The 27,957-nt window shown below is 34.1% G+C and overlaps 1 protein-coding gene across 1 annotated transcript; it reads left to right on the top strand.

Moving 5' to 3' along the window:
- Window positions 1–88: 88 nt before the first annotated feature.
- LOC111907934 (ABC transporter G family member 29) lies at window positions 89–25,881 on the top strand. The gene is made up of 17 exons (XM_023903742.3): window positions 89–798; window positions 1,520–1,729; window positions 13,417–13,661; window positions 14,659–14,789; window positions 14,957–15,047; window positions 15,159–15,460; window positions 15,577–16,175; window positions 16,272–16,542; window positions 17,326–17,479; window positions 17,567–17,775; window positions 20,077–20,409; window positions 20,483–20,857; window positions 20,931–21,064; window positions 24,330–24,557; window positions 24,638–24,809; window positions 24,882–25,136; window positions 25,221–25,881. The coding sequence occupies exons 1-17, from the start codon at window positions 398–400 to the stop codon at window positions 25,491–25,493; spliced, it is 4,383 nt and encodes a 1,460-aa protein (XP_023759510.2). The 5' UTR covers window positions 89–397; the 3' UTR covers window positions 25,494–25,881.
- The last annotated feature ends 2,076 nt before the right edge of the window (window positions 25,882–27,957 follow it).

Raw genomic sequence — 27,957 nt, 5'->3', positions numbered from 1 at the left:
TGTTTATAGTGTTATAAATGTTAAAAAATGTGTGTGAAATTGAATTGGTATATATAGAAAAGATGGGTATGCATAAATTTGATTGTTTTTTTTTAAAATTATGCAACACCTGTTGCTTTGAAAATCAGCCAATTGGTTCGTGACACACGGTGCCACTCTCCACGAAAGGCTACGGTCGTGGCACTGATGCCACATAGGCACGGATTGCTCCGTGAACATTATATATTCCATAGGGCCATAACAAACGACTTTTTCCAAAGCATAGGGACCAAACGTAAACTTTTGTGTGTTTTTTTTATTGTTCGTTCAAAAAGTATGAAGATTCCCTGGCAATCCCTGGATCTGTATTTAAGCAAGAACCCTAGTGGGATTATTAACAGAGATTGAAGTTTCAAAAATGGATGAAAAGGGGAAGTCGAGTGTGAGCGAGAGTCTGGCGAGAAGCATAAGTAGGGGTATCAGCATGGCTTCCCCGGGTTGGCGGATTGAAGATGTGTTTTCCCCCGGTAGAGGTGGTAGTCATGACGGACGGACAAGTCGTAATTCCAAGGAAGACGAAGAGGCCTTGCGATGGGCTGCTTTAGAGAAACTTCCTACTTACAGTCGAGTACGAACCACCATCTTCAAGTCATATAGTCCGTTAGGTCAGCAGCAAAAGCATTCTGATCATAATCAGATGTTGTTGGATGTAAGAGCGCTTGACTCAAATGCTCGACAGAAATTTATAGACAAGATTTTTATGGACCCTGAAGAAGATAACGATAAGTTCTTGAAGAAGTTCAGAGATCGAGTTGACAAGTAAGTACTCCTTCTGATCCATCATCCAAATTTAACTGCCCTATTTTTGTTTTTTGCTTTCACGTCTACCAAAATTCTATGTATAGCCTCAAGTAGTCCATGCATTATAAGTCGATTTAAAATTTTTTGATAGGTTAAAGTTCGGATCTTCTGGTTTGATATGAAAATATATATCCATGAAAAGTTCAATACATTCGGTTTCTAATTGTTGCTTAGTATGATGAAATGGGTATCCAAAAGGTTAGGAGTTTTTTCTAAATTAGTTAGGCAAAAAAAAGACAACTTATATTCATCTATATTGTAGTCATATGTAAATTATACCATTTATTAATATTTTTATTTATCAAATTATATACTTTTATGTTTTTATAAGGTTCATCCGTAGAGAATAGCAATGTTAAACTACTCACTGGGAAGTTCATGGTTCCAACCTCGAAAATTGGGGACAGTAGTAGGTTGCATGGACAACCCATGTTTTTTTATGGTTCTGCTAAAAAAGTCATTTATTTTCTATTTGTACACCCTATATCATTTTTAAGGTTTTTTTATTGGTTGAATTTGCATATTTTTTGAAAAAATAAATTATAAATAATTTGGTTGATTAAAAAGACATTTATGGGTATTCATAATACTACATAATTTAAGTTGCAATTATCGACAAGGTTGGGTCAATATTACAAGTGTTTAGTAACTAAAATATTGTTATATTGGCTAATCTTAGGGCTGGAATCACACTTCCAACGGTTGAAGTTCGGTTTCAAAATTTGTGTATAGAAGCTGATTGCCATGTCGGAGATAGAGCACTCCAAACGCTGATAAATTCTGCCAGAAATATTGTTGAATCCTTTTTCGCTATTGTCGGGATCAATTTTTCACAAAAGGCTAAACTTCATATTCTTAAAGATGCATCCGGAGTTATCAGACCATCAAGGTATATACTTTCCAACATCTGATAGCGTGACTATTATTATTCTAATTATGAATTGGAAAAAACCGGTATACATAGAAAATACACACTGTTTTTTATCCCAAAATAATAATTATATGAAATCTCTGAGAAGATTCTAGTATTACCCTTTTAATCAAAAATAATAACATGTCATTTTAATTGACTTTGTGGAAGAAATTTAAAAATTAGACGATGCATATGAAAAAAACGACTCATCACTTAATGGTGTATCTGTCCTAATCATTGAGTATCTTTCTAATAATTCGTTGAAATAGGTTTCACAAAATAATAATAATAATAATAATAATAATAATAATAATAATAATAATAATAATAATAATATTATGTCATAACTTATATATTATATTTTTTCAAGATTAAACCTTAATTATTATTTTTTTCCATAAAATATTTATTATTATTATTATTATTATTTAGCAATTTCATAACTTATCTTTGGATTTTAGATACACTTTATAGAAAAGCCACAAACTTTCTTTTTTTCAAAAAAACCCTCGACATTCAACCCCCCCCCCCCCCCCCCCCCCCCCCCTCCCCCCCCTAAAAAACATCACATATGACATTTTTTTAATCTAATTTTAAACGTTTATGTTTTCCCAATTTAAAAAATTTCAATGTTTAAAATGATTTGATCTATGATAATGACATTAAATTCCTTTGACTCATTTTTTGTTTCTATTTGAATATATTTTTTTGTTTTGATTTATAATTCTCACATTTTTTTGTTGTTTTATATCATTTTCATCGGTTTTCATCATTATAAAAAAACATTTGACAGTTTCGAAACCTATTAAAAGGTCCAACTTGGAAAAATAAAAACCATATTAACTTTTTTGGACAAAGAATTGTGTTTTAATCCAAAATAAGACTCAAAGGTGTTTTTATGGTATTAACTTTATATTTAGACTTTGTGTCATTGTTTATTCAAAATTATATTACACATAGAATATGTACAAAAACTTGTATTGTCTTTATATATAGCATCCCTTCACCAAATTATATATCGTCAAGTGGCATATTAGTCGGATATAATTTTTTAATGTTGTTATATAATATGGTACTATTGTCTCCTTATGCATGTGCAACTTAAAAACTCATAAAATTTTGTCGTTTGATGCTAGTAGCTATAACTACGGACAACTTAAAATATTCTTCTTAACCGTATTAATAAGTTCTCAAGTTTGTTTATAATTTTTAATCATGAATTACATCGGCTCTTTATTTATTTCTACCAAATAACTTGATACTATACAAATATAATCTTACTAATCTAAAAATAAAGATTTACTACACAAGAATTCGTTAAAAACTCATTATGTTGTAAAATCACAAGACCCCATATGAAAATCTAAATCTGAATTATTATTTTTTTCCTTGTAATTTAGAGACCTCATAAGCATACCTCTACCTACATACATACACACATGGTTCTCTATCTATCTATATATATATATATATATATATATATATATATATATATATATATATATATATATATATATATATATATATATATATATATATATATATATATATATATATATATATATATACCCTAGTTGGTGTTTGAGATAATCATGAAATTTCTAAAAATCTTGAAAGTAAATCAGGTTTTGAATTAATTTTAAGAATTTTGTACGATTACAATTTATATATATTACAAAATTAATGTAATATGATGGATTTATATATCTAAGTTTATATACATTGTCGTAGGGTATATTCAGTTCTTTCTCTTTCTCTCTCTCTCTCTCTCTCTCTCTATATATATATGTATATATATATATATATATATATATATATATATATATATATATATATATATATATATATATATATGAGTAAATTACATGAATGGTCCCTATGGTTTGGTGTAATTTGTGCGTTTGGACCCTAACTTATTTTGTTAACTCGGAAGGTACCTATTGTTTGTTTTTGTTACGCGCTTGGTCCCTTTCTTACTTAAAATGACTATTTTGCCCTTGATTTTTTAATTTATTTAAAAAACACACTCCTAACCCCATCCCTCACATCACCTTATCTACCTCATCATTTTTTTCCTATTTAAATAATAGTATTTTTAGATAAGACAGGGACCAAACACGTAACAAAAAAACAGTAGGGACCAAGTGTGTAATAAAAATAAATAGTAGGGACCTTCCGAGTTAAAAAATAAGTTAGGGACCAAGCGCGCAAATTACCCCAAACCATAGGGACCATTCGTGTAATTTACTCATATATATATATATATATATATATATATATATATATATATATATATATATATATATATATATATATATAAGAATAATTTTGTCACATGTTTTTTTTTCATTTAATTGACCACATTTAATTTTGTCATAATTTTGAAATATATTTATTTTTCACTTGTCAATTCCTTTATTTTTCATTTCCAATATATCATTAATTTAGTTTCCATAAATTAAACCAACCATAATAACTATTAATTTTAAATTTTAATTTTTAAATTTCAATTTTAATTTCTAATTAATTTACAGTTGAAACCTTTGTGTTAGACATTTTGTTATAATTAACCCGTTTAATACACGAGTTTGATAACTAAACACAAAATTTTAATTTATTTATTTTTTGCATGTTTTTTTTTCTCATAATTTTCAAATTCAAAAATACACTTCCCATTTAATTGTTCCTATTTAACATTTTTTTTAATCAATCCATATAATATACGGGTTTCATAACTATTTTATATATATATATATATATATATATATATATATATATATATATATATATATATATATATATATATATATATATATATATATATATATATATATATAAACATTGTTATATCCCTAAGCTTATATATAAAAACTTGCCAACTATATAGCTCATATCCAATCTTTCATTTACTATTCTTCCTAAATTTACATAGACTCCTTTACTTTAAATTGTGTTCCTTTACTTTAAATTGTCTGTGACCCAAAAATATTGAAATCCATGATCAATACTAAAGGTGACCAACATTCAAATGAAAAGGACCGAGTAGAAATAAAAATTGAATACAAATTATTAAATTAATGTTTTCGTAAATGCATATAGAGTAGAGTTTCTCCATCTAAAGAAGAAACCTTAACTTTTAACTTAGTCTTTTTCTAAAAAAGACCTTACATTCTAATATCAAGGTTTTTCTCATTAAGTGCTATGCATACCACAATATATCCGCGTACGAAGCGAGTTTTGTACTAACACACAGTACTTTTTAAAAGTATTTATAAATATTTAGTAGTTTCAAATATAATTACCAAAATATAGTATTTTGATATTATATAAGTAAATATCACGCCATTTTTTATAATAAATTTACTTACAATTTAAACTATAGATAATATCCATGATACATCTACAGTAACTTTTATGTATTAATTATTTTCATTTTTTAATTATAACATAAAATTAAAAGAAAAAATATCATATCACTATTTAAATCTTTTTTTTTTTTTTCTTAACTAGGAGCAGGTTTACTCGTAATTAATAAAAACAATTGTAAGCTTAAATCAAGTTACAAATACTAAAGATGTATTTTTTTAATCATTTTATTGACGTCCAATTAATTTTTGATAAAATAACATCTTTGATAAATTAACATCTGATTTTTTATTTTCTAACATTTTTTGAATAAAAGCATATACAAAGAAATAACAAAACTAAAATAGTGATAATGTTAATGTCATTAAAATCCAATAAACTTTTGACAAAAGATCTTTAATTAAGTAATTAATTATTATTATTATTATTGTTATTGCGTATTATGGACAACGATCTTTATATACATCTCACTTGCTATAATATAACTTTTTTTTTGAATTCAACTACTTGTATATTTTGCCTTTTTGAGTAACCATCTCAAATATTTTTTTGCCTGATTATAAGATTTCAGGGTATGTACACTAGCTTTTGCTATTGACGTTACTTGTTTCACAACCATTAGTGAAGAAAATACAAACAGAATCGTAAACTAAAAACTAAATTTGAATTAAGATTACAATGGTCAAGGAAAATATGAACTATTGGTGTAAATAAAATGAGATGTTATTTTGTCAAAAAATTAAATGTACGATTTACACTAAAATAATTAAGAAAAAAAATAATATCTTTAATATTTGTAACTTGATTTAGTTTTAAAAATGTTTTTAACAACTTTAGGTGATTTTATTAATTACTCGAGCAAACCTATGAACGATTTAAACAACAAAAAATAATATAATAAATATATGATTATTTTTTTCAAATTTATATAATAAAAATAAAAATAATTAATATATAAAAATAATGGTAGATAGATACTATCTATAGCTAATATTTATTCTAAAAATAGTTTAAACTGTTAGTAAATTAATTATAGAAAGTCACACGATATTATTTACATTTCCCTTAAATTAAATGGTGATAAATACTAAAATACCATGTTTTAATAATTATGTTTGAACTAAAATACCATGTTTTAATAATTATGTTTGAAATTACAATACATTTGTAAATAGTTTTGAAAAGTACTGTCATGTACAAAACTCCGTACGAAGTTCGTGTATGATCCATGGGAATGGATGATATTTAACGCCCAATAACGACCATAAATACTTTTAACCACCCGCACGTGTAACGCATTCTATTATTGTAGAAATCTCAACTTCCACTTTTGAAAAAACCGCTTTATTAAAAGCATATAAACTTCTCGATGAGAACCCAGTGGCGGATCCAGAACAAAACTTAACCGGGGTCCATTATACATAAAAAATGTATAAAAGTGGAAAATTCTGAAAACGCAAAGTATTTTTGAGGTTTTTTCAGTAAAAACAAATATCAATGAGGGTATTTTCTGTATAAGTGGGTGCCAAGGGGGGGGGGGGGGTTAGTAAAAAAGTAGAATTTTTGGAGGTTTGTTTAGTATAAAATATAGTGGGAGCCACTATCAAGTGGGGCCATACACCCCACTTGAAAGGCCTGTATCCGCCATTGTGAGAACCCACCATCTTATTTACTTGTCATTACATTTCTCGACTTGATCCAAGTAAGCTTTCTTCCACCCGGCTCAATTTCCACAAAAATTATTTCTCTACGATTCAAGAGTATCGATGGTTTTTTAGGAGCATGAAAAAGTTTCATAAAATACATCACAATGCTTGCAAGAATAGATTTTATTATCGTGAGATGGCCGCCAACAGAAAGAAGTTTCACTTTCCAATTAGTAGTAGGTCTGGCAATCGTATCGTGTTCGGGCTAGCGTGTCGCAGGTTGGTGGGTCAAAAATATACCAACCCAAACACGACCCATTTAAATATGCAAGCTGACGGGTTTGTAACATAAACACATTTATGACCCGCCAACCCATTTATTTATACGGGTTCACAGGTTTGCGGGTTTGTGGATCAAATTTCATAAATAAAATTGACAATTAAATATGAATAAATTCTTCACGGTTGATGCAAACATATACGGATTTTACACACTTAACTACTTAAGTCTTAAACATCCAAATGAAAATTAAAAACATTAATAGAAACATGTTCAAACTAAACATTAATACAAACATAGATAATACTTATTAAATATTGATACTTGATACATAAATATATTTAAAAATAAAAAATATATATATATTTTTATTAAAAATATAAACGGGTTGGCGGGTCAAACAATTTATTTTTTGAGAAACTCATATATGACCCGTTTAATAAACGGGTTGGCGGGTTGAAAAACTCAACCCAAACCCATTTATTTCGTGTCGTGTTGCTGGTCGTGTCGCGGGTCGTATCGAGAATTGTCATCCCTAATTAGTGGGTCTAGCCATGAACTTATCCACGACTTCTTTTGAAATTGCCCTTCTAGTGATATTAGAAACAGTGGTAATCCCAAGATACATGAATGGAAAGTGTAACACTGAAAAACCAATAAGATTAGCCTAGTGTTTCACCTCATGAAAATTAACCCGGGGGCTATCAACTTACTTTTTTGTAAGCTAAATTTGAGGCTCAAATCAAGAAAAAAGTAATGAAGAATCCGCACAATGTTGGATGTATTTAAGAAGGACTAATCACCATAAGAATTACGTAATCCTTAAAAAGGAAATGAAATATTTTAATTTCCTCCAAGCCAAAAGTTGCACCACAAAAGAGTGAGTTTTGCTTTGCTACTTTAACTTTCGTGTGCAATCATTTCATGGCAAAAAAAAAAACAAAAAAAAAAAAAAGGAGAAAGTGAAATACCTAATCGAAGACCCTACTTAAGATGAAACTCAAAGGTGATGACCCATTAACCAAAGATATCTCAAAAAAATGATTTTTTTTCTAGGTGCTTCTTCTCCTTTAGTCAAGCTAAGCATAAGACTTTCCTTTTCTAGCCAAGAAAGGTTGTAGTGATCACATTGATTAGAGCCAAAAATGATGTCATGGATGTGACCTGTTATCTAGGATTCCATTGTAACATCTCAAATTTTAGACCAAAATTTTCAAATTTTAAAACTTTCAAAATCAGAATTTTACAACAGGATCAAATACAAATCATTTCAAAACACAAATGACATAGTTATTAGAGTACAAAATACCATGTTCCAGTAATAAATTCCCAGTACGTGTGTGCAATCAGACTTTCGTCTTCCCGCGGTCATGCGAAGTACCTACCACATACAAATTAACTACTGTACGCACAAAACTTAGTGAGTTTTCCAAAATACCATATACAACACATCATAAAATAAACAACTACGAGTTATCAGCAACCCTAAGACTATCATCAGTCCTGGTGAGCTAACAACATGCTCGGTAGGTTATTTGCAACCCCCGGTTGGCTAACAGTGTAACGCCCTGAACTTGTAACATTCCAAAAAAATTATGACATAAAAATTTTTGTTTTTAGATTAATAAATCATTAGTACAAACAAATTCCATAAAACCAAGGGAATTCAGAGTTAATCAAAACATCATCAATTAGAGTAAATCATGGAATGTAGAAACTTGTGGTGTGTGCTTTGCAATCATACTTAGCTCTTCTGATTGAAACCGAAGTACCTGAAACATAGACTGGAAACCGTAAGCACAAAGCTTAATGAGTTCTCCAAAATACCATACAACATACAACCACAAATAATCATGCATTACACATATAGTTGTCATGGGCTCCGTCATGGTCTTTATCTAGTACGTCATGGGCTCTACCCATGGTTTTTACATGGAATGCCATGGGCTCCCTCCCATGGTCTGATATCCAAATGCCACAGATTCCCCCATGGTCTTCCATGCAAGTATCACAGAGACAACTAGCATACCACATAACACGTAATGAGCCGACTTTGGTGCCTTCAACCAATGAATATTGTGAGAAGACTCACCTCACGCTCCCAATCACACAGATGAACCCCGACTGTTGGCTGACAGATCCCTAAATTGCCAAACATCAAAACAACACTAAATTAACAATTAGGTGTCAATACATAACCATAAATCCATACTTGGGGTAAAAAAACTATTTTACCCCTAACCTAGCTTAGTCCAAGACCAAGGCCCAAACTCAAACTCTGGAGGTCCACAAGCCAAATAATCAACCAAGGCCCATTTATGGCCCAATTTTCCAAATTAGGCCCAAAACCTTTACATGAGCCTTACCCTAAAGCCCATTCAATTTTCGTAGTCCATATACTTGTTCTCAGATGCCCCATCAAGAACCCAAACACCTAAGCCCAAAAGAAAGGCCCAACTAGAACCCCAAAACTTATATCATTTAACTTCTTATGGCTAACACTGACAAATTATTACGGATTTAGGGCTATTATTCAATTAATAATTTTATCTATTTATTTATTTTAAACGGAATGTTACAACCAGCAGCCTTAGTTATAACAATTATCATATCAGCACATAACATAGCATAACATAACATAACAGCTAGACCCAGTTGGTCATAATATTACAGCTATCCTACCACACACGTAAGAGTAAGTGATGAGACTCACTTGATATTGATGACACGGAAACCTAGCACCCGAACTGCTGGAACTAGACTCCGCCTAGTTAACAAAATAATTCACCTCAATTAAAATTAAGGTCCAAACCACTCACGAGTCCAAGGTCCACGGTTAATACTTCTAGAGGCAAAAAGGACCATTTTGCCCCTCTCTAGGTCCAAAACCCTAAACTTTGACCAAAAGTCAACACCCAACGAGTACGTTGGGCGTACTATCAGACTAACCACTTGATGGGGATCCTCCAGAATACGATGCGTGTAGCTATGAGTACACACGACGTACTCCACATACTTCCATTTCCACACTTTTAGGGTCTTAATCCATTAAGACAACCATTCCATCCATAGATCTAACTAATTTAAGACCTCTTAATCCATAAAGTCATGGGATTTAAGCCTTTTCATGGCTAGGAGAGGCTAAAACACCATTTCACTCATTCTATAGTACTTTACTCATGCATGAAGTCAAAATAAGGATCAAGCAAGCATTTTTATTAACCTAGGAGCCTTAAGATACATGAAAGGACAACTTTAAATCTCTGGAGAGTCTCAATACTCAAAAGGTCCAAACTTGGGGATTTCAACTCATGAATCTTACACTAAGAGATCTAGAAGAACACCAGCCACCGTATAAGCTTTATACCTGAAGTGATGAACAAAGGTGAGGAGTTTTTGGATCTCTAAGCTGGATGGCACCTTCTTCTTCTTCTACAAGATTCAAGAACCACTCAAAACTTGCAAAAACACACACTCAAGCTTCACACACGAAATTAGGGTTTTAGAGAGGGTTGGAGGCTGATAAGGGTGGCAAGAAATGAGACCATAATGTTCTTTATATAGGAACCAAAATAAATATTAGGGTTTTGCATCTGAGCCTAGTACGCCCAGCGTACCCTTTGGTATGCCTAACGTACTAGGTGACCTCCGTGATCTGCATGGTGCATAAGTACGTTGTGTGTACTCATGCGTATGTCCCGCGTACTGACTTGCCAACTTATCATATTAAGGAACTGATTTTGACATAAAATGAAAAATTCAAGAATGATAATTGCACCTTATTTCAGGATGTTACACCGTCCCCACCGTTTATCACCAAACCCCAACTTTTTAACATATCATCTAAATAACCCCCCAACACATAGAGTCGTGCGCCTTTTTAAAATCAAATTTGAAAACCAAAAAGTAGATTGAAATGTTTTTTCATGTCAAGCTACATTCTTGTTCAACATTAGTGGCTTATTTAAAATTTGCCGACCTTTTATAAAGGCCGATTGCTCAAGGCTAACAATATCACTTTTCATGTCATATAACCAGTTTGCTAGCAATTTTCCAATAATTTTATATTGACAACCTACGAGACTAATCGGTTTATTGTTATTTATTTCTTTAGTATTTTACACTTAAGGAATAAGAGTAATAAAAGACAAGTTGCATTTTGTCGTTTAGTTTAAGTATGTTGAAAATGTAAAACTTTAGCCGCTACATCATGCTTGATTAGCTCCCATTATGCATTCATAAATTTAGATGTAAATCCATCCAAACCGGGGTATATCCTTACCATAATTCCAAACGACATGTCTAACTTTTACTCTATTCAACAGCTTGTCTAATTTCTCTTCCAACTTAAACCCTTTCCAAAGGTTTAAATTCCAAGGCGTAATAATTTATTTCACCTTTCACAAGCGTTCTTTTGGAAACGTCGAAATATATTGAATAAAAAGGCTCACGATTAACAAATAGCTAAAAGGTAGGCTATCAAACAAGGTACATGTTACAAATTAAGATGGTTGAAAGGTGAATAATTCCAGTCAACCCAATTCCATTCTTGGAGCCTATAATTACACCAAACATAAGAATGTGAAATCACATTGTTGTAATTCTAGTAGGGGAGTTAAACACCTTAATGTTTTTCGCCATCCAAGTGTTCCAAAGAAAACAATAAAAGATGACATTAATTATATTTCATTTACATGGGCAATTGCCCCAATTAGTTGCGAAGTCAATGAAATCCATTACAAAATGCCGAGAAGGGATATTGCACCAAAATCCACTCTATAGCTGACTTAGCCATCTGACATTTGATCAAAACAAGATCCATCTATTCTGAAACATCAGCACAAAAGTTGCAACTAGAGACTCGAGAATTAATATCTCTATAGGACAAAGGACAAGGTATAGGCTACTAGAATTCTACCCATCGTAGCTCTCCAAATAAAACACCAAACCTTCAAAGGTTATCATCCATTGCCCATCCACCATGACACCTTGGATTGCCACTTGCCCACATTTTTTCTTCAAGATGGCATGATGTTTCATCGCGCACCCAGGGTAACCTTATCCTTTTGGGGTAAGTCCATACCTCGAAATGGTCAATATCCTCTTGTTTTTTAAGACAAGAATCCTAATCAGCCACATCATCTGTGGAGGCCATTCCATCCAATTTAGCGTCATAGAATTTGATTTTAGCAAGAAGCTAGATCACTTTTGGTTGTTTTTTTTTTTTTTTTTTTACTATTCCAAATCCAAGCTCTTATAGTGCTATGAAAGACCTAGGACACTTAGATATTTATTGGTGGTTTTCGTTACAAAACACAAACACTTAATACACCAAAACATAAAAACATAAAAACGCAAATTGAACGAGCTGATATATGGCTTCTTGAAAACCATCAACTACACCTGTTGACACCGATTTAATGTTAAGCTCCATATATAGCCGACGATCCATTTCCTTATCCCATATTTTGTTGAAGCCTTGTTTGAGCCTTACCATGTCTCACATTTACTTGCAGATGTTTCTTAATCGGTGCAACATATTTGCATTTGTACACATTATCCATGAACATCACCTACGATCGCCTTATTCTATCTTATGTATTACATTAATCCAAATCCACCTCCTCGAACCTCCTTTTCTATAACGATGTCGATTTCTAGCTCTAGGAGAGGTGAGTTTTTACATGTACCATCATGGTACCACTTAGCTGATGTATTTACCAAATGATTTCCATGGGTTCTTTTTGACAATTTCCATAATAGTCGTAATAGTCTCACTATTCAACTGTCTCCAGTTTCGAATGCATGGGACCATTAGACATATTTATCTAGCTTGCATTTTTATATTTGTTATTTACAACTGTATTTATCATAAGTTTTGTTATTAGACTAGGATAACATCTTTCTATATACATGGTTATCCTCATGTAGTCTGTATATGTTGAATGATTGTAATGCAAAAAAAAAAAAAAAACAAGCATATTATTATTCTCTTTTATCTTCTATCGTCTATCTCTAGCATGCGTTTTGTGTTATATACGTCTAACCCTAACTATTTTCCTCTATTTATAAGTTTCATGTCTCTGATATTGTCCACTTTTGGTGACGGATTTGTACGGATTTATTATAACACATATAATTAAAATTATGTGCTTATTTATTTATATATTCTTTTATAACTTTTTACTTAATATTCTCCTTTTGATTGGTTTCAAGATTTATTTGCACACATCTTGTCAGTTTTCAGTATGTTTTATGGTCATTTTGCAAAGATTTTCCCTTCTTCCATACATTCAGGCTGCCATTGTTGGGTGACCAAGTGGATTTTGTTGTTTTCCAAGTGGTTAACTGTAATTGTTGTAATGTTATAGGTTGGCACTTCTATTGGGTCCGCCATCTTCTGGTAAGACAACCCTTCTGTTGGCTCTAGCAGGAAGATTGGATAAAAACTTAAAAGTTGATGGAGAGATAACTTACAACGGTCATAAGCTCAATGAATTTGAACCACGAAGGACAGCAGGATACATTAGCCAGAACGATATTCATGCTGGAGAAATGACTGTGAAAGAAACATTAGATTTCTCAGCAAGATGCCAGGGAATTGGATCTCGTTTAGGTAGCTTACATTTTGTTACTTAGATATATTAACTATTAGCTTTCTCAGCAAGATGCCTACATTCCTCTCCAAAAGAGTCTTTAGAGAAAAAGTGATATCCAACATTTATAGAGATAGATCGTACCATATCTAGCCAATGCGAGAGACTAACAGTTCCCGATATGAAGACTTATGTTTAGATATCAGAAAGTCCTAGATTTTCTCTCAGAAAACTACAAGAAATCAGGTCAATAGGGGCGACAAATATCGCTGCTAAAGACCCGATGCGCATCCAGTTTGATGTGGCTGCTATAGCTAGCATTTCTTGTAGTGAAAAGAGTCTTAATTATAAAAATGAAGAATTTTGTATATACCCTCCTTAAACATTAGAATATCATATTTGACCAATCTAATTTCTAAATATTATATTTACCCTTCACAAACTTTCAAAATATTATATTTGCCCAAATCATTATTTTTAATATTTCTAAACATTTTATAATCAATTTAAATCCTTAGCTATTATAGATTGGCTATTATAACGTTTAACGATCAACTGATAGGTTATGGAATTCGAAGTTTAAGAGTAGTACATACATGGTACATGTGTTGATTCATCAAAGTCAGATGAGCCTTCAAGTTCTTGATACACTTCATGATTATCTTCAACCAAAAGAGAAACTACAATGATACACTCTCGTGATGGCTTTTATTTTTGAATAAGAAATCCCCAACTCCTTAGTCAACCAATATGATAAGAGGGGTATACAAGTCAATTGATAATAAGTAATGATTTAAATTTATTACAAAATGTTTAAAAACATTAAGAATAAGAATTTGGACAAATTTCATATTTTAAAAGTTTATGGAAGGTATATATAATGTACGAAATTCTCCTGAAGAAATCTAGGTAGAACTAAAACATATATAGAGGCATGTGTCTAGAAGATATGGGACACTAACATTTCAAATTCTTGAAACAAAAAGACATGAGTTATAACAATACATTGAAATACAGAAATGCTAACTGAGCTTACAAGAAGAGAAAAGGAAAATGGGGTCAACCCAGAACCTGAAGTCGACTTTTTTATGAAGGCCACTGCCATTGAAGGAGACGAGAGCAGTTTGATTACGTACTACACTCTAAGAGTAAGTATAACTTTGGTATTGTCAAAATCTTTCCACACCAAAATCAAAAGATTTGTAATTAGTTAGATACATGGAGTTTTGGATTTTCATTCTAACATATATAGAGACAGATGGGATGCATGTCTTGCTGATACTGAACACTAACAATATTCATATGACTATAACAGATATTGGGCCTCGATGTATGTCGTGACACGTTTGTTGGAGATCAAATGAGACGAGGTATCTCTGGAGGACAAAAGAAGCGTGTAACCACAGGTTAACTGTCTCTGCTCGTTTTTCTCTATTTATTTTTTGTTTTTTGGGTTTTTTTCCCTTCAAGTGTTGTATGCATAAAGTGCTGAATGGATAAATAAATACCGGGTTCAGGTGAGATGCTTGTGGGACCCGCAAAAACTTTGTTTATGGATGAGATCTCAACAGGTCTAGATAGTTCAACTACGTTTCAAATAGTCAAGTGCTTACAGCAAGTTGTACACCTCACCGATTCAACAATCTTTATGTCCCTACTACAACCTGCTCCAGAGACGTTTGATCTATTCGATGATATTATCCTACTATCTGAGGGCCAAATCGTGTATCAAGGACCACGAGAATATGTTGTTGAGTTCTTCGAGAGTTGTGGATTCATGTGTCCCGAAAGAAAGGGTACAGCTGACTTCTTGCAAGAGGTAATGAAACACACAACAACAATCTTATAAATTAGAACAAAGATAGATATATCCCAGAGACGTTTGATCTATTCCATTTATTACAAATTAAACATTTTGTATCTTTATGATTACAGGTGACCTCTAAAAAAGATCAAGAACAATATTGGGCAGATAAAAGCATGCCATATCGATATATACCAGTCACTGAGTTTTCCGAGCGATTCAATCGTTTCCACGTGGGGGAAAATTTGAAAAAGGAGTTGTCAGTTCCATACGATAAAAACAAAAGCCATAAAGCAGCTTTAGTTTTTGAAAAATACTTAGTCCCTAAAATGGAGCTCCTTAAGGCCTCATGGGATAAAGAGTGGCTACTAATGAAGAGAAACGCATTTATTTACGTTTTCAAGTCTATACAAATCGTGTTTATAGCATTTATTTGCACGACCTTGTATTTTAGGACAACCATGCACCACAGGAATGAACAAGATGGAGTTATTTATGTAGGGGCACTTTTAAACAGTTTGCTCATAAACATGTTTAATGGGCTTGCTGATCTTTCATTAATTATATTGAGGCTTCCTGTAGTTTACAAACAAAGGGACCTCATGTTCCATCCTTCATGGGCTTTCACTCTTCCAGCTTTCTTGCTACGTATTCCTATATCTATGCTTGAGAGTATTATGTGGTGTGGTATATATTACTTTGGCGTTGATCTTGCCCCTGATGCTTCCAGGTAATTAATTTGTTTATTAATAGTTTTTGTTAGTTTAATAAACTTTGGTATTTTAATTTGATGTTATATATGCTAATGGAAATATGGTTTTTACAGGTTCTTCAAGCATTTGCTGTTGGTTTTCTTGATCCAAAATGTAGCAGCGGGACTATTTAGGCTAATTGCTGGGGTGTGTAAAACAATGAACATTTCAAACACGGGTGGATCTATCGTACTTCTTCTTATATTTCTGTTGGGTGGTTTTATACTTCCTAAAACCCGTATTCCAAACTGGTGGGAGTGGGCGTATTGGATTTCACCTCTGTCTTATGGCTTGAAAGCGTTCGCCATAAACGAGTTTCTTGATCCTAGATGGACAAACAAAAGGGTATGTTCGTAATTCTTATTCAAAATCTCAAAAACTTACAAAAATAAGAATTTAAAAAAAACGGTATATTTTTGGGCAGTTTTGTATGTTAACCATACTTAAAAATAATCCTACATAATAAATAAAGAATGTTTTTGCCACATGTCATTTTCTTCTTCATTTTGACACATTACATTTTCTAGAATTTTTAAATTTTCTATTTTCTACTTGTAATTTTATTGTATTTTTCATTTTATTAAATTAAAATTCCACATATAATATGTAAGGTAATATATATGTAAAATATTAATTAGAAAGGGTTTATATATGTAATGTATCCAATACATTAAAGTCTCATTAATTTTAATAATTCAAATTTTTTCTCAATTTTCTTATAAATTCAAACTTTTCAAATTGTTAAAATTTTATATTTAATTTTTTTAAATAAACTCATGTAATATGTGGGTCTCACACCTAGTTTCCAATAAAAGAATAGAAGTTAAAGAAATTAAATATCCTCATATTTATTCTTGCTATCTATCTTCCTACCACTTGTCACAAAAAAAAATTATTAATTTTATTAAACATGACTAGTGTCACAATCTTTATAGTAAAGGAATATGGTAGAAGAAAAAAAGTAAGTAGGAGGATATTTGATTACTCTTCCAAAAATTATGATGCTTTGATTGGAAAAATAAATTATCTGTGGTTAATTAAATTAAACCACAAAACTGCCAAAAATCTATTGTTTTTTCTTAGTAATTTTCCCAACAAAAAACTAAAAAAACTCTATATATTTGGCAGAGCACAGACAATACAACCAATATGGGGTATGCAGTGTTAAGGAACCTAGACGTCCCAACTAAAGAGAGCTCATATTGGATCTGTGCTGCTGCTCTTCTTGGTTTTGCATTTCTCTTTAATATCCTATTTACTATAGCTCTCATGTATTTAGAAGGTAATTAAGTTTCAGTTGACTCTCCTAATTAAAGTCGATTGATATTTTCCCTTACTAACCTTCATGAGTCTTTTATTTACTAACTAGCCCCTGGAAAACCACAAGCAATTATCTCCAAGGAAGAAGCTGCAGCCATGGAAGGTCAAGATACCAATCAACAACCAACATCACATCCTGTTGATGGAAATAAACGCACTTCCAATGCTAGTAGTGTTGCTAAGAAGGGAATGATTCTTCAGTTTACTCCATATTCCATGTCATTCGACAACGTGAGCTATTATGTTGATATGCCTCGTGTAAGTTCTAATCTTTAATTTGTGTTGCTGCTAATTAATATTCACAGTGTAGATATAGATACTAATGGGCTGTGGAGACTAAGGGTGTGTTTGGTTGGTTGGAACGGAATGGAAATCGGTGGAAAAGGATTCCAATTCCACCAGATTTTAGTGTTTGGTTCAACTTTGTGTGATTGAATTGGAATCCTAAATGAGAAAACCTTCCATCAAATAAAAGAAAACACTTTCCATCAAGAACATGATGAAATTAATTCCATCCTAGGAACGAAAGTGGCATTTTCCCTTATTACCCTTGTTTTATTTTACAGCATAACCTCTACCACCATCACCTACTCACACCCACCACCACCGCCACCTACCACCTACCACCACCACCTACCACCGACATCGCCTCCACCACCACCTACCACCTACCACCGACATCGCCTCCACCACCTACCACGGACACACGCCGCCACCACCACCTACCGCAACCGCCAACACCACCAACCACCACCAACACCACAAACCACCGCCACCACCACTACCACCACCCACCACCTACTACCGCTACCGCCATCGTCATTGCTTCCACCAACCACTTACCGCCACCGCCACCGCCACCACCACTATCACCTACCACCACCGCTACCACCTATTGCCACCGTGACCCACCACCTACTACCGCCACCACCACCACCACCACCTATCCATGCCACCCTCACCATCACCACCACCCACCCACCTACCGGCACTGCCACCACTATCACCCACCACCACCAACTACCACCGCTATTGGCACCACCACCCACCTACCGCCACGGCCACCTCCACCCACCTACCGCCATAGCCACCACCACCCACCTATTGTTACGGTTACCACCACCACCTTTGCCATCACCTACCACCACCACCATCACCACCTACCATCGTAACTACTACTACTACCACCACCCACCTGCCGCAACCATCACCACCACTACCGCCACCATCACCCAACGTCACCGCCACAACCACCCAACACCCTTCACCACCACCACCACTTACCATCGCTGTCGCCACCACCACCTACCACCGCCATCGACATGAATGCTCAATTAACAAAAAAAATTTTTACTATTTTTATAGTTTATGTAATATATCTTACATGTAAGATAGAAATCAAAGTAAACTTAGCATATGAGATTAAAAAAGGGCAATTCTGTCATTTTACATGGATTCTAATTTCGTTTCATGCCAACCAAACAGAATCTGGAATTAATTCCAATTCTATTTTCTACCAACCAAACAATATATGGAATTGGATTCAAATTCCCGACAAATTGCTTTTCCAATTTCAATTCTTTCATAAACATTATGCGAACCAAACAGCACCTTAGAATTATTATAGTAGCTAGTGAGCATAGGTGTGTAGTGGGATAGCAGTAGGGTAGTAGAATAGCATTGGATTTTTGTTTCCTTTTTCTTAATAGGGAAAATTATAGAAAAAAAATGATGGTTTTACCATAACATGACATTTATCTATGTATATACCCAAAATTTGCACAATTTATGTCATAAATGTCATTTAGCACGTAAAACACCCTCTAGCCTGTAACCAGCTGCTAGAAGGTGTTTTACATACTAAATGACATTGTCACATTGATGTCAAAAATCATGTAAAGTTGAGGCATCTATGGTACATAAATTTCATGTTAATTAGAGTGAAACCATCATTTTTTTTTCTTTTGACAATCTAAAGTTTTTTTTCTATAATTTTCCATTTATTTATATGAGTTTCTTAGTATAGTATTTATCTGGCATTTGTGTCCCTCTTTCTATTTTGTGCTCTATTATTGGTATATGATTGTTATTTTTGATCTATTGTTTGTACTTGCGTACATACATGAATGTTACTTTCTACTCCGTTTCTTGTATCTGCTTGTGTACCTTCTTGTCGCCTAATGCTCTCTAGCATCCACATATACACACTTTTCTCTTTGGCACATATTTCTTTTTGCTAGAGATAGGCAATGGAAGCAAACTCTCTACCTCCTGGTGGAGGTAAGGTTGTATACATCTAACCTCCCTTACCCTATTTATGTTATGGGATTTGGGTATTATTGTCATTGTTGGTTTTTTTTTTTTTTTTTTTGCTTTTTCTAAGAGGGCATGAGACCAATGAATTTTTGTTAACTTTTTTCTATAAGGTATTGATATAATACTTCTAAAACCCTATATATTTAATATAAATTTATACTTATGTAATTTATTAATTGCTCGTAAAATCTTCAAGCTTTACCTTGTCAATGTTAGGCTAAACTATTATTTCTTGATTAACAGGAAATGAGAGAGCAAGGGGTGACAGACAATAGGTTGCAGTTACTTACTGATGTAACAGGTGCTTTTAGGCCTGGAGTCCTAACTGCTTTAATGGGAGTAAGTGGGGCAGGTAAAACTACACTAATGGATGTTTTAGCAGGAAGAAAGACGACTGGTTATATAGAAGGGGACATAAGAATATCAGGATTCCCAAAAAAACAAGAAACGTTTGCAAGAATTTCTGGGTATTGTGAGCAAACCGACATCCACTCTCCCACAATTACTGTTCATGAATCTTTAATATACTCTGCTTTCCTCCGTCTCCCAAAACAAGTCAGCAAGGAAGACAAAATGGTAAAATGAAAACAAATATTACCAAACAAGATATCAAAAAGAAGCATAAAGTGTTAATCATATTACGTTTCAGGTTTTTGTGGGTGAAGTAATGGAGCTAGTCGAACTAGACAACATCAAGGATGCAATAGTGGGACTTCCAGGAGTTAGTGGATTATCAACAGAACAAAGAAAGAGGCTAACAATTGCAGTTGAACTTGTTGCAAATCCTTCAATTATTTTCATGGATGAACCAACTTCTGGACTTGATGCAAGAGCAGCTGCCATTGTTATGAGGGCTGTAAGAAACACTGTGGACACAGGGAGAACGGTTGTTTGCACCATTCATCAGCCAAGTATTGATATATTTGAATCTTTTGATGAGTTGTTACTATTGAAAAGAGGAGGAAAAGTTATCTATGCGGGACCACTAGGCAGGCATTCTAAAAATATCATCAACCACTTTCAGGTATTTCACGAGCATAATATATAAACTAGAATTCCAAAAAAAAGACTTAAATAAATTGTTTTTATATCATTAGGAAGTTCCTGGGGTTCCAAAGATCCCTGAAAAATCCAATCCTGCGACATGGATGTTGGAAGTCAGCTCTGGTGCTGCCGAGATGCGGCTCGATGTTGACTTTGCTGACTACTACAGTGAATCGCGGGTCCAACGGTAAGTCTTTTTTAATTTTGGTGATAAAATATATGTTGGGTTTATGGTCTCAAAGATTTCAAAAAACCCACCCATTGAAAAATAATAATGGACACATGCATGATTTTTTTTTTTTTGAAACTGCAAATATATTAAAGGGGAGACCTCACCTAGCAAGTAACTAGATGAGGGACCAAAGCAGTATACAAAAGTGTTTAGATGATTACAAGCCTATAAAGGGGGACACTAACCATTCGTCCCAATTACAAATTACCCTTTTACCCCTGTGTTTTACACTAATAAAAGGCCATAGTTTTAATACACTAGTCCCTTGGAGCAATAAAATTCCTTCCTTTTGAAATAGTCCTTTGTTACTGAACCCCCATAGATTCCATAACATTCCATAACACTGTTGGTTCAAGCTCCCACAAAACACACAGAACACACACTAAACTCACGTAATGTATGAAGACAGGGAGAAGAAACTTTTTCTAAAGTAATAAATTAAATGAGCTCTGAAAAGTAAAGACCAAAACTCACTGTTTTATTATTCATGGGAAAAGAGGCTATATATAGCCTTACAAAATTACCAAACGTGGAAACACAAAAGAAAGAATAAAATACTTAGTCTATCCTATCTATCCTAAAATACAGGTAAGTGGGTGACTTCTTCTAATACCCAACGTGTACACCTCCAACAGCTCTAACGTACACCTTGTGAATCAGTCAAATCCACTGCCCACTTCTCTTTATTAAACCTTTAACTAAAGTAAATTAAATCGAAACATCTAAAACCACAAATACTAATTGATTGCAGCCATGCATCACTGTGATACCCAAGGTTATTCCATGCAAACTCAAAACCAAAATAATCTAAACGTGACCAATAGCACTTGTGACTTAAACCACCTGATTAATCCCAACAAACACATGATGGCTAGCCGTTTCCTTTTCTTAGACAGCTTCCCCATGCAGCAATAGCGTGAAGAAGATCTCCAGTATTCCTTATTGAATTTTGATCAAGCGTTACTCCACACCAGCTCATAATATTTTCGACGCAAACGGGCAGTCAAAGAGAACATGGTCTACACTTTCCTATTGACCAATACACGAACTACACAACAACAGCGAATTGACCTTGATACCCCTCATCTCCAAGGCAACAGCTACGGGTATTCTACCTTGTGCGGCTCTTCAAATGAAACATAACAGCTTAATTGGGACCACCTTACACCATTGTATTGTCATAGGGCCCGTGGTGATGATGGGATGTTTGTCTATAATTTTTCTAACTGAGCTAACAGTGTACATGCCATCACCCGTTAGCTTGCATCTACAATGGTCAACTCCTTAAACTAGGCGAATGCCAGAGATGTCATTAGTAAGCGCTTGGACATCTGACCCTAGTCCAAGATCAGGAGGGTGAGACTTCCAATTCCATGAGATGGTTGGTCCTGAAATTCTGTCAACAACTGAACACTTTTTCCTTGTTTCCAAATCAAATAGGGAAGGGTATTTGGCTTTTAAGTTCCCTGAGCCTAACCATGAGTCGTACCAGAATTCCCAGCTTCAACCACCATCTTGAACACATCATGAGCTCCCAATCCATGCTTCAACAATTGCTTTTTGATTCCTCCAATGGTGCTCCATACGCCACTGCCATTTTGTCTAGATAAGTAGTTCGAAAGGCTTATTTGACAATTTGTGAATCCCATATATTACCCGAGCCCAAAGAGAATGCCTCTCATTTTTTAAACGCCACCACCATTAATATTTCACGAGTAGCCCGATGTTTAAGGCTTGTATGGAGCCCACACCTAGTCCCCCATCATTTTTAGCTGCTAAGATTTTATCCCATGCCACCCAATTTTCTTCTTGTCATCACACCCACCCCATAAAAAAAGTTCTTCTAATTTTTTCCATCTCGTCTAGTGTACCCTTTGGGGCCTTGAATAATGATAAGTAGTAGGTGGGAAGATTGCCAAGAACCGACTTTATTAACGTTAACCTACCCCCAAACTAGAGGGTTTTGGCCTTCCAGAGTGATAGTTTGGAATGGAATTTCATAAGTATGAGCTTCCAGTTTTTTATAAGATTCATGTTGGCTCCGACCGGAACCCCAAGGTAGTCGAATGGGAGAACTCCAACTTTACATCCCAATAAGCTTGCCCAATTCGTTGTTTCATGCAAAGTGGCGCCTATACCAAAAACTCTTGATTTGGGGAAGTTTACCTTGAGGCCCGATGATATGTGAAAACACCTTAGTATTCGCGTAAGGTTTTTGAAATTAGCCCGAGACTACTCACCAATAAACAACACATCATCCGCATAGAATAAGTGAGATAGAGTTGGACCGTTTCCAAGGATTTGGATCCCTTTAAAAATCCATTTGTCACAGGCAGATTTGAGAGCTACATTTAAGCCCTCCATGGCGATAATAAATAAGCATGGTGAGAGAGGATCCCCTTGCCTAACCCCTTTAGATATAAAGAATTCTTTCGTTGGAGAGCCATTAATGATGCCTGATGACCTAGACGAATTCAAGCAACCCCGAATCCACATCCTCCATTTGTTTCCAAACCCCATCTTTGCAAGGATCGAATCTAAGTATTCTTAATTCACCGAGTCAAATGCTTTCTCAAAATCTACCTTGAAGAGAAGGACTTTTTTCTTGATACGCTTAGCCCATGAACAAATCCCGTTAATCATAAGGGGGCCATCAAGTATACAACGTCCATCCATGTATGCCGACTGAACTTCATCAATTATCCCACCAATGACAGTCTTCATACTAGTTGATAGTATCTTACTAATGATCTTACTCAAGCATCCAATAAAGCTTATTGGACGGAAGTCGTTCAAAGAAAGTGGATCCTTGATTTTGGGAACAAGCGTAATGAAAGAAGAGTTACATCCAAGAGACAATGAACCATACTCTTCAAACCGGAGAAAAATCTGATTAGTTATGGGAAACTCTACAAACCGGAGTTACATCCATGATTAGTTATGGGAAACTCTACAAACCGGAGAAAAATCTGACAAATTATTAAAATCACATAAACAACTTTTAAGCGCTCTAAAACTAGAGAAGAATAAGAAGAAAAAAAATCAAATTGTTTAAATTTATTTGATTTGGGCACTTTCGCACCAAAGCCTCGGATTTTTTTTTTTAACTCTACCAATGTGGGACAAATTTTTTCTTTCATGTTAACGGATATCTCAACAAATTATAATCATATAAAATCAGCAACGACTTGTAATTATAATATGTTTGTATACATGACAGGAGGAACAAGGCATTGGTGAAGGAGTTGAGTGTACCTACACCAGGTGTTGAAGATCTTCACTTTGAAACACAATATTCTCAAAATATATGGGGACAATTCACTTCTTGTTTATGGAAGATGTGGTGGAGTTATTGGCGAAATCCCGATTATAACCTTGTTCGTTTCTTCTTCACTTTGCTTTGTGCACTCATGGTCGGGACTGTATTCTGGAAAATCGGAAGCAAAAAGTGAGTCTTAATTTGCTTCTTTTGAAATGATCCATTTACAACATGGTCAGAAACTTCATATATTTTATAAAAAATTTCAGGTCAAGCAGCAATGATTTGAGCACAACAATTGGAGCCATGTACGCTGCTATATTTTTTGTTGGTATTAACAATTCCCAAACAGTGCAGCCGGTTGTTGCAACAGAAAGAACAGTCTTTTATCGTGAAAGAGCAGCTGGAATGTACTCCTCATTACCATATGCCATGGCACAAGTAAGTAAATTTTTTGAACAAATATATAATTACTTAATTACAAACTTAATGACCCTTTTCTTTGAATAACAGGTTATTGTTGAGATACCATATGTATTCCTTCAAACTACATACTACACTCTTATAGTGTACGCCATGGTGTCATTCGAATGGACAGTACCCAAATTCTTCTGGCTCTTTTTCATCAACTTCTTTTCGTTCCTTTACTTCACTTACTATGGAATGATGACTGTTTCCATTACACCAAACGAGCATATCGCAGCCATATTCGCAGCTGGTTTCTACCTACTTTTTAACATCTTCTCAGGGTTTTATATCCCACAACCCGTAAGTTATCATCTCTTTAAATCAACTCATTTTTGGATAGTTGTATTCTATTGTTTAATGTTTATTCGATTTCTTAAATTTTAGAAAATTCCTGGATGGTGGGTGTGGTACTACTGGATCTGCCCCATGGCATGGACTGTGTATGGTTGCATTGTTTCTCAGTATCATGATGCGGATAACACGATTAAGGTGCCTGGCATGGGTATTGACCCTGCTCTCACATCGTATATCAAGGACTACTATGGTTTTGAATTGGATTTCATGGGCCCCGTTGCTGCGGTTTTGATTGGTTTTTGTGTATTCTTCGCCTTCCTGTATGCCACTTTCCTTAGGTTTATGAACTTCCAATTGAGATAGAAAAGTAAGTTCTTAAGTACGTGATGTTTACGGATTTTTTGAAAGATCAAGTAAAACTTATTTTTTTTTTCTTTTCCTTATTCAATAACTACTATCAGATTTGTGAATTGTGTTGTAATTTATACGTTTGAATTGTAGCAGGCCTACAATAAATTTTGTGTGACATCAAGGAATTGTAACCAACTATTAAATTTGTTCAAAATCGATCACAAACGTTATTTTACACAATATAAGGGTTCTTAACGTTGAGAAATTTGTTTAAATTGTACCAATGTGGCTTCTTATTGCCTACCCAACTATATTTGGCGCCTAATTGTACCAATAGGCATCAGGCTTGTTGCAAGGCTTGATGCAGAGCATATAGAAAACTTGGCTGAAGCATTTATTGACAAATTTGAAAAGGAAACTATGGCTGTTTTGATCGATTTCTCACGGCTTCATTACCACTGCCTACTCTTCTCAAGCAAATTCACGGAAGGTTTCGCTCAATCTTCATGCTCTTTTCTTTGACAACAACGAATCCACTGCAATGCAATTGGAGACAGAACTTAGAACCATCTCCATGGGCGATCTTTCGATTCAATCTTACTGTGACAAAGTGAAAAAAAATATCAGACCTTCTTCAAGGTCTTGGCGAACCCATCATGAAGAGGAACCTAGTCATTCATGCTCTCAATGGCCTGCCGCGTCGCTCCCAAAAGTTTAGTTGGGTCTTCATTCCGCAACCCGGATCTTCTCAGTAGTATTGGGCTTGCTACAGTACCTGCCCAATGAAACTGGGTTGTGCCTTCCCAAACAAATCAGCAGCAACAGCGATATCAGTGGGCAAGGCCCATTTCTGGAGGACCAGGACTTCTCGGCAGCAGGCCTGCTGCGGCGCAACACTCTTTTTACTCCATCCCACAAGCTCACATGTAGACTCGGTCACCCCGAACTCAAGTCTTGAAGTAGTTATCTAGTAGTAATTCTATTTATTGTTGTTTACCTGGAAATAATGTAACCTATCATACATGTCAACTTGGAAAACACTCTAAACTTCCCTTTTATTTGTCAATTCTTATTTATGCACCTTTTGAGATTATTCACTCTGATTTATGGACATCTCCTATTTCTAGTAATAGCAGTTTGCGATATTACATTTTGTTTTTGGATCATTATACTCATGATTTCTAGGTTTATCAGTTATACTCTTAAACAAAAATCAGAGACCATTAATAAATTTTTACACCTTTCAAACATAATTCATAATCCATCAAACAATTTCAATGTGACAACGGAAGGGAATACAACAATAAAAACTTTCATGACCATTTTGCATCTAATGGTATTACATTGCGTTTTTATTTCCCTCACAATTCTCAACAAAATAGACGGTCTAAACACATGATCTGTACCATCAATAATATGAGGCAGACTCTTCATTTTCATTCCCACCTTCTTCCCACATTTTGGCCTGAGGCTTTTCATATGTTAGCCCACATCCTAAGCATATTACCTTCCGCTTCCATCTCTAATAACATTCCTCGGTATCGTCTCTTTCAGCGATACCCCACATATAATCAACTTTATGTCTTTGAATGTTTGTGCTTCCCCTGCCTTCATACCACCCACAAACATCAATAACGCTCCACCCCGTGCATATTCCTTGGCTACCCCTCATATCATCGCAGGTTCAGTGTTTTGATCTCTCCAACGATAAGATCATCATCTCTCGTCATGTCACTTTTGACGAGTCTGTCTTTCCTTATGGATTGGTCAACCGCATAGAACCCCCATCTTTATGATTTTCTATCTGATTAAGCTATATCCTCAAATCTTCGGTACATCATTGACCACACCTCGACTCCTGGTCCTCATCCCAAGACTAAGGTCAATACTCTTACCCCTCCACCCTCTCCCACTCCTCCTCCTCCTCATGAATATTCTCCATCTCCATCTCCCCTCATATGTTGTCTTCTGTTTTTCCTATGTTTAGTTTAATGTTATATATATATATATATATATATATATATATATATATATATATATATATATATATATATAAAGAGAGAGAGAGAGAGAAAGAAAAAGAGAGAGAGAGAGAGAGAGATAGAGATATATTCAAATGTTTCTATTATCTATTGTGTGCATATAGGATTGATTGTGGACCAATCATTTTAGTTATTTAAAGAAAATAATTAATACATATTAAATGTTGAAGATTTAATTAATACTCATTATATCTTCAACATTTAATATATATTAATTATTTTCTTAAAATAACTAATATGATTGGTCCATAATCAATCATACATGCACACAATAGATAGTTAGAACACGATAACTTACCTATATGGTGAGGTTCAATAGAGAACCATAATTAACCAAGGAACCAAGCAGCCAATCTTTTTTTCAACATTTAGAGTTTATATATATATATATATATATATATATATATATATATATATATATATATATATATATA

The sequence above is a fragment of the Lactuca sativa genome, chromosome 4, assembly GCF_002870075.4.
Source record: "Lactuca sativa cultivar Salinas chromosome 4, Lsat_Salinas_v11, whole genome shotgun sequence".
NCBI classification, from domain to species: domain Eukaryota; kingdom Viridiplantae; phylum Streptophyta; class Magnoliopsida; order Asterales; family Asteraceae; genus Lactuca; species Lactuca sativa.
The sequence above is the reverse complement of the archived record's forward strand: the minus strand, read 5'-3'. Positions and strand labels throughout refer to the sequence as shown.